The sequence below is a fragment of the Poecilia latipinna genome, unplaced genomic scaffold, assembly GCF_001443285.1.
Source record: "Poecilia latipinna isolate Pla-1442-1.1 unplaced genomic scaffold, P_latipinna-1.0 Scaffold22, whole genome shotgun sequence".
Classification (NCBI taxonomy): domain Eukaryota; kingdom Metazoa; phylum Chordata; class Actinopteri; order Cyprinodontiformes; family Poeciliidae; genus Poecilia; species Poecilia latipinna.
The window spans coordinates 430,458-438,644 of record NW_015112638.1 but is presented as its reverse complement, the minus strand read 5'-3'; the positions used below and the strand labels follow the sequence as shown (position 1 = coordinate 438,644).

Here is an 8,187-nt window from a genome sequence, read left to right as displayed (position 1 = left end):
TATATATATATATATATATATATATATATATATATATATATATATATATATATATATATATATATATATATATATATATATATATATGTGTGTGTGTGTGTGTGTGTGTGTGTGTGTGTGTGTGTGTGTGTGTATTTTTTTATTGAAACATCATAGATTAATTTCTCACCAAGTGATGTTTCTAAGCCTTTATTTTTGATAATGTTCAGCTTGTAGCTAATAAAGCCATGGCATTTAACTATACATTATATTGAAAAGGTTTTAATGAATGCAAAATGTGGGCAGAATGAAATATGTTTAATACAGATTATTTACAGATTATTTTCAAAAAGTACTTTTAATTTGAGAAATTAACCTTATTGAAACTAATACTTTAATCTATTAAATTTGACTTAAGAGGAGCAGTAATTGCAGATGAACTGAATACAAATGCACACCATACTTTTCAGATTTTTATTTATCGAAATATTTCGATAAATAGTATCAATTACTTCTGATTCATGTTGGTGTATCATATAAAATCACACTATGCATAAAAAGATTGTGGGTGTAGCATGGGAAAAAAATTGGAAAAGTTCACAGGATAAAAATACTTTTGCAGAACATAAGTTTTCCTGAATCAACACTTACGGTGGTGATTTTAAACCTGCAAAAACTAAGAATGGAAACATAACACTTGCATTATGTAGGGTTTACATTTTACAATAAAATTAAGTTTACTTTATTGTAATAAGCAGCATAATGGCCTGTTAAAAGAATGCTTTATCTTAAACCAATGTGAAATCAGCATAACAACATAAGCATAATAATAGCAGTAATGCTGAGAATACCTTCATATTATTTTAAACACATATTTTGGTTTCATTCTGAATGCAAATTTGTAGAAAACAGAATATTTTGTTGATTTTTTTTTCACTATATTGCAGTGCATCATTGTAATCGTCTTGTCCTGAGCTGCAGAACATGCGATAAACTCCCCTTGCTTTTCACTGTGAATCAAAAGAGTGAGAGGCTTCACCCACTCTTTTGCACCAAACCTGAACACCAGAAGAAAACAGAGATGCATTTAAAGCAGGACCAACATAGATCACATAGATCATCCTCAAAGAAACAACTGAGTTTTGCTCACCTGTTTCATTTCCATGGTCACAGCTAATGAGCAAAGACAATTTCCAATTACATGATGCACAAAATAACATGACACACACACGAGGTAAATAATTTCTTTGTTGTTGATTGTAACACACACCTGCCCAGGTGGAATATGGGAGCTGTAAAGGTCCGTCAACAGACACACCATATAAAAACTCAGCAAGCCAGGCCACTTCTGCTGGGTCATCGACAAAAGCCTCTTCAGATTCAACCTCTGCCATGAGGGTTAAAACAAAACTAACTTTATTTTAAGACAAAAAAATTGCAAAAACTAAAGAACAGATGAATGGTTTCAGTAAGCAACTTTAAAAACAAGAATTTTGTTCAAATTCATTGTGGATTTCCTTTAACGTTGACCGATTATGCCTCTTGAACAGGTTAGGATATGAGCTATATTTAAAGAAAAAAACATGTTCATTACTTTTTTTCAGACAAAATCATTTTTAGATTGGACATTTTAGGCTACTCAGTTCTGCCTATTGGCCCTTTGCAACTACGTCACTTAATCATTCCAGGCGCCATGACGGAGGTCGGAAGTAGAGGATGGGAGTATTGAACAGAGCAACTGAAAATGTTTTCCAAAGTTGTTTTTGCCAGTTTATTCTTGTTCGAGTCGAGCTCTGAATGTAGCACACATGGTTGGAGGTCGTACTGTTTACAGCGGTATTTACTAAGGTTTGAAATAGCTAGCTTAGAAACCGACCCATACCTGCGCCCTCCTGATGTGTTGATCAAATTACCGACTTTAATTGAATTCACAGCACTTAATTTACATCAGTATGTCGTAAAAAACATGTCCCCTTACACCTGAGCAGCATTAAAAACATACAAAAGACAAGATGCTAACCGTTTTTTCCATACATACTAGGCTTCATGACTGTCTCCATGGTTACCAATGGTTAGACGCGTACCTTCTCCATGATAAAATGTTTGATATCTTTCTAATCATACTTACATATAAAATATATGAACGTTAATCTTCTTGTCTTGTAAAAGGTGTTCGCTGAAAATCCGCGGTTACACTGAGAGTTGTCAGTCTCATTATGATTGGCGGATTTTATCCATCGCCGCCCTAACTTTCCTCATTAAAAAGTTAGAAAATAGCTGACAAGTTTGGTTTGTATCCTTGTCTGTTAATGGAGCCGACCGCGCAGCACCCTGTGACCATTTTTAAAGTGAAATCAACTAAATAGAAGCGATATTAGCTTATAAAAACAGACATTTATAAGCTCATTGGTTGTTTTGAAGTGATCTGGTGGAGTTCTGAAGAGCGTGACGTTACGTGCAACGGCTCGATATTTCATTCTGTATTCTTGGGTTGCTAGGTAACTGGCTGAGCTTGGCTGGGGTTGCTAGGTGAGGGGCCTGCTGATTTGTGACGTTACATCCTGGAGCTTTTTGAAACCGCTCACCAAAAGACATTAACTTACTGACAAAAAAAAAAAAAAAACAGCCGGGTGTTTGTTTTTAAGCGCTTGGGCTGATTTTAGAAGCAGTAGAAACTCAAATGTAAGTATCTAGAAATGGGCAAAACGTGAATTTTACAAAATAGGTCCCTTCCTTTAAGTGAAAAGTATTCACACAAGCTTAAATATATACAGACGTCCTACTTCTCCACCTCCAAAAAGTGGATTATATATATATTTGAGCACATCAATAACTTTGATCATGTTTTAAATTCAAGAAAAACTATGTTAAATTAAAACTTGAGAAAACCTTGAAATGAATAAATTCACAAATTCATGTTAGCAATGACAAAAGAAAGCCCAGATAACGATCAGTTCTGAATTGTATGACCTGATAGAGGGCTTTGCTCCTCCTCCGCTCCGCCTTTGGTCCAGGTTGTGTCCGTCTCCATGTTGCTGAAATCTGACACTGATGCAGTGAGGTTGTAACACTGGAGTCTCTGTCTTAAATGCGTCATGTCACAGATATAAGCCTCTCTGTGGAGCTGAAGGGCTGAGACACAGAGAGCCAAACGCAGAAAATCAGGACATTTAAACCGATCTAAATGCACAATTTGGGAGAAAGTTTGAACTGAAAGTAAATCTGCTGACCTTGCATGTCTTCCAGCTGCTGGATGTAGCTAGCTGCATCCTTACTGCTCATGTAGAAGCGATGGCTGTCGCTCAGGTGTTTCAAAATGTGCTTTGAGTGGAAAGCTGAGTGGGTGTAATATACCAGCTTTGAGTCGACTGCAGCTATTTCAAACCTGCTGCCCTGCAGAGGAAAGATGAAGAGCGAGTAAAAAGGAAAAGCTTCAGTTGTGTGAAATTATGTCTGAAATCTGTAAGTGGAGGGAGAAAAAACAACCTGGAAAGTAAACCGGACGATCTCTGACCAGGTAAAAGCAGACAGTGCATGCTTCTTCCCTTCCACCTCCTTAAAAAAAAAAGAAAGCAATAAAGACGACAGAGAGTGCAGAAGGGAAACTCTGACGCTCATCTAAATCATTTATTTGTATGCCATATTTGTTATTGCTTCTTTATTGTGGGAGTAATCACGCATCACACTGTTTTATTGAATTTAAAACGAGACGTACAGGGTTAAATAAATGCATGTGTCCTCATTAATGTTTCACTGAATTTGTTAATATGACCTTCATGCTCATAATAAATGTATGTAAACTTAATAGACGACCCACCTGGTAGATGTAGACTCCATCCAGTGCCACGCCGAGAAGGATCGAACTTCTCAGCTCCTTTTTCCCCTGCAGTTTGAAGAAGTTCAAATAACACAAATGGGTTCAGGTAACCAGTTCATGGCCTGCATGTTCTAATAAACGATAGAAGAATGACAAAGACAGACGAAACAAACAACGCAGCTTGTGAAAGGAAAACCAAAAGCTCGGCTCAGAAGGCGACCGCTTGCATATGAAGTTTTTAATGGTTGCAAACCTTCTGTGATTTCCTGTTAAAGTCTGACCTGCTTCATCCTGTAGAAAGTCAGAGCTGCATCCTGCAGGCTGCTGGCCTCCTTTATGAACTGCAGGATGGCCCAGCTGCGTGGCGTCCCTCTCAGCTCTCCGTGCAACACTGGACTGTGTTGGAGAAGGAAGTTTCTCCCTCTGTGATTTATTAGCTGAAACAGAAATAACATCAGTGAAAAATCAAAATGTATGTGTGCAGTCTACTTGGAGTCACTATTTACAAGTCTGTGCTAATTGATTACATTTTGTTCTGCACTCATTTATAGGTTATTTGTTTATATCTAGCCATTTTGAACTTATCACTCTTGGTATATATATATATTTTACAAACTTTGTATTTATTACCTAAGATGGAGTAGCTTTCAACAAATAAGCAATTTCCCCTTGGGGATCATTAAAGTCTATTCTATTCTATTCTATTCTATTCTATTCTATTCTATTCTATTCTATTCTATTCTATTCTATTAAGCTAAAAAAGGTAAAGATATGGCCTAGGAATAAGTTCTCTGATTTTTTAAATCCAAAATTTGATTTTTCCCCCCTGTTTTTTCTTTAAAAAAGTGACAGAAGATGTCATTAAAAACTGTTTTTTATTTCAATCATTCCTTCTATGATTAAAAAAAAAGATGGTAATTCTTTGGAAACCAAATGAGTGCATTGGTGAAAAAAATCCAGATGTTTTCCAAAAATGAAATCTTGCAAAACAGAAAATCCGATTAATTGATAAAAATCAATTTATCGCCTATCCTTATCTAAAAATTACATATTTAGAAGAATAAACATGAAATAACATGTAAACTTTGTGGTGGTCAACCAGTTTTTCCCTTTTTTAAACTCTGGAGTTATTTATTTTTTTGTTACCCAAGGTGGAAAGTAATCTTCTGGCAGAAAGTATTGCATTCTCTCTTTTTTCTCATCTCCGCCCTCGTCTTCAGCTCCTTCTCGACGTTCCAGATCTCCGACTTCAGCCTGAAGCGCTGAAGCTGCCAGCTGGAAGAGCAGAGCTTCCTGCTGGTGGCTCTGGGATTGCAGCACTTTCTGCCTCAGCTCCCAGTAGTAAAGTTGCTGCACCTTGCTGCTCCTGGAAAGGGATGAGAGAGAAAACGTTCTGCCTCCTTGACGAGAGCATCAAATGAAACAAACGTGAGCAGGAGGGGGGGATCCAGACTTACAGTATCAGGAGTCCGTTTTCCAAATAAAACTTCACTCTGAGAAATACGATGAATGGAACCTGGAAGTGCAGGATGAATAATTCAGCTTCCTCATTTAAGATGTCAGGAGAAATATTCCATGAATTATGCAGAGAGAAACTAACCTTTAGGGAGTTCCTGCTCCATGTTTTACCAAAATATTTCCTCAGCTTTTGTTCCAAATCCAGGAAAAGATATTCGTTATCTTGGGTTATAAGTCAGAAGAGGAGAAACAGTGGGAGTTCATGCATAACCTCCTTGGCGTTCCAGAGTGAATGAAGTGAAAATACTGCTTCCTGAAACTCCCACACTTACCTCTGAGAAGAGCCAGAGCAAACACTTGGAGGTCGCCGACACCGAGGGAACGCAGCACCGTTTTCATCACTTCCTGGCCTCTGGCTCGCATCTGGAAGTCAAGACAAACAAGAAAAGCTCAATTAAAACACTTATACAATGGGTTTTTATTAAATACTAACCGTAGATATGAGTGGCTAATATGTTGCTGCATTTGCAACATAATGTAAAACTGTGTGCAACATGAAAAGTAAATGTTTAAAATCATTTTTATGTGATGTAAACGGTGTAAGAAGAGCCGTCTTACCCTGACAGAGAAATCCAGATGCTGTTTGTTGGGCAGAAGAACGCAGACCTGTCTCGTTTGTTTTGTCCTCATCGTCACAAAAACCTCAGCGGGTCGCAGTCCGCCTTAAATCCTCCTCTTCTCTCCCCACTGAATCTGGTCCGGCCTCCTCGGACTTTATTACAAAATGACAGTGGCACCAGAAGACTGCAGACCTCGCTGAAAAAACATGAAATCCTCCCAAGTAGTTTTGGTCTAGTTTCTAGAGCAAATATCTTAGTACACTTGAAATAAGACAAAACTAGCTTACAAGTAACTTTTCAAAGAGATAAGAGAGCTTGTTCAAAGTTAATAATTCCTTAATATTGATTAAAAAAAAACAACGAAAAAAACTGATTATCTCACTTATAGCAAGGGAGAAATGTCTTCTATCTGCTAGTAGAACCAGTTCTTTTATATCAATATTAGGGAATTATTGATAAAAGATCAATATCCTCTTAAGGATATTAATAAATCCTTCCAGAGGTCATCAAAGGTCAACCAGACCATCTGTCCCTATCACACACATATTTACAAAATAAAACAAATGTGGTGTTTAGAAAAATGCTTACTACACAAAACATTTAATTTATATTACTTTTGTTTGATTTTGTTAATATGGTGGGAATGTCTGGTGAAGCTTTTCCTTTTTTATCTTAAAAAATGATGATGGAACAAACTAGGGATGCACAATATCAGATTTTTGATCGATAATCGATATGCCGATACACTAAAACTCATTTCGTCGATAACCGATAACAATACTGGTATTTTCCCCCTACACCTACTTACTGAAACTTCAGGGCTTTCTCTACTGTGGAGTTAAAATACTGCATTATCTTTGTCCATTTGTCCTGCTACCAAATGCTAAAGATGAGGCTAAAAAAGATGCAACACTTTCAGCTTGGATTATGTTTTAATGTTAAATGAATTCATGACAGTGAAAACACTCAAACTGTGCACATTTGTGCTGCAGGCGTCTTCGTCAGTCACATAAAAACAACTTTTATATCGATCAGTTACTTTGATGGAACGACCGATATTACATTTTACAGCTAATATTGGCCAATACCGATACGTCCCGATAATATAACGAAAAATTCTGCAGCACAAATGTAGCATTGACCGACATATTTCATCTGATTTTGTAAATGTAGGGGATGGGGGTCAGTTGACCTTTAATGACCCTTGGAAACATTTATCAATATCATTAAAATGAAAGCAGCACAAGCTAAGCTTTGTAAAAAAATGTTTGACTTTAATTTTGTTTTTAAATTGTGGGAGCCAAATTCACTCAGTTCTTTGTGCTGGTCTATTGCAGAAAATAAAACATATTCTGGAAGAACTAAAGGATGTGAAAATGTTTCCAAGACACTAAATAATTCAAATTTGATTTGATAAATAATGTTTAAATCAAAGGTTAACTTTTCCAAAATCTTCCACTGGGTATTCTGCAACCGCAATGAAAGCCGAATTTAATTTTAAGTATTTTCTTATCCATTCTTCCCAGGATAGATAAAACATGTAGACAAAAGAAAACACACCTTTATTGTTATTCTATTGTTAATTTATTTAAAAACATCATCTAATAATGCCATTTGTGCTTTGCTTTAGTAAAGCAACATCAAATAAAAACAGTTGGTAGCTGGTGATCCTCACACAGAAACCTCAGATTTTCTCCCGTTAAGGTTACAATCTACAGCTTCGTTTCAGATTCCTACATGAAAAATGTTCACATGCAACAAAATCAGAAAAAAACAAAACCAAAGTAAACTACAGAGAGTTAGAAAAAGGCAACTGCTCCCCATAAACAGGCATGTTTAACATTGAAGAATTATTACCGTGAGATGTTGGTAATGCAGTTTCAGCAGCATCAACTCCCACAAGCAAACACAAAAACCCAAACCGAGCTTTTCACCTTTTCTGACGCGGATCCACACATTCACATAAACTCTTAGTCTAATAAATAAGTTCTTCGTTCAGATCGCTCTTTCCAAGGTAAGATATCGTTTTCAGGTGGAGTTCGGTTCAATCCGAAGGGCGCAGCGTGTGCGGTGGTTTGATCTCTGCAGGCTCAGAAACGCTGACAAGGAGTTTTTAAACATTTAAACACATTCACCAGTTTGCATCACATTCCCACCGACGTCACATACTGGTCTGTCCTTCAGCACGCTGCAGGATTCCTGTAAGAAGTCTACAGGTACAATTCATTTGCACGTACAACAGAGCTGACTTTAACGTAACCAAAAAAAAAAAAAAAAAAAAAAAAAAAAACAAAGAAAAAAATTTTAAAAAAA

General features: G+C 36.6%; 1 protein-coding gene across 1 annotated transcript; it reads right to left on the bottom strand.

Moving 5' to 3' along the window:
• Positions 1-233: 233 nt before the first annotated feature.
• Positions 234-5,944, bottom strand: LOC106949569 (FERM domain-containing protein 6). Its single transcript, XM_015035919.1, has 13 exons — positions 5,873-5,944; positions 5,587-5,677; positions 5,397-5,476; positions 5,254-5,312; positions 4,943-5,162; positions 4,078-4,233; positions 3,797-3,862; positions 3,466-3,534; positions 3,210-3,372; positions 2,950-3,111; positions 1,250-1,366; positions 1,130-1,152; positions 234-1,037 (listed from the first exon to the last, which is right to left on the bottom strand). The coding sequence occupies exons 1-13, from the start codon at positions 5,942-5,944 to the stop codon at positions 987-989; spliced, it is 1,329 nt and encodes a 442-aa protein (XP_014891405.1). The 3' UTR covers positions 234-986.
• Between the last annotated feature and the right edge of the window lie 2,243 nt (positions 5,945-8,187).

Coding starts and splice junctions, on each gene's coding strand:
- LOC106949569 (XM_015035919.1), bottom strand. CDS start 5,944: ATGAGGACAAAACAAACGAGACAGGTCTGCGTTCTTCTGCCCAACAAA. Junction 3,373..3,465: donor TCGTCCGGTTTACTTTCCAG/GTTGTTTTTTCT, acceptor TTTCCTCTGCAG/GGCAGCAGGTTTGAAATAGC. Junction 1,153..1,249: donor CCCATATTCCACCTGGGCAG/GTGTGTGTTACA, acceptor TTTGCTCATTAG/CTGTGACCATGGAAATGAAA.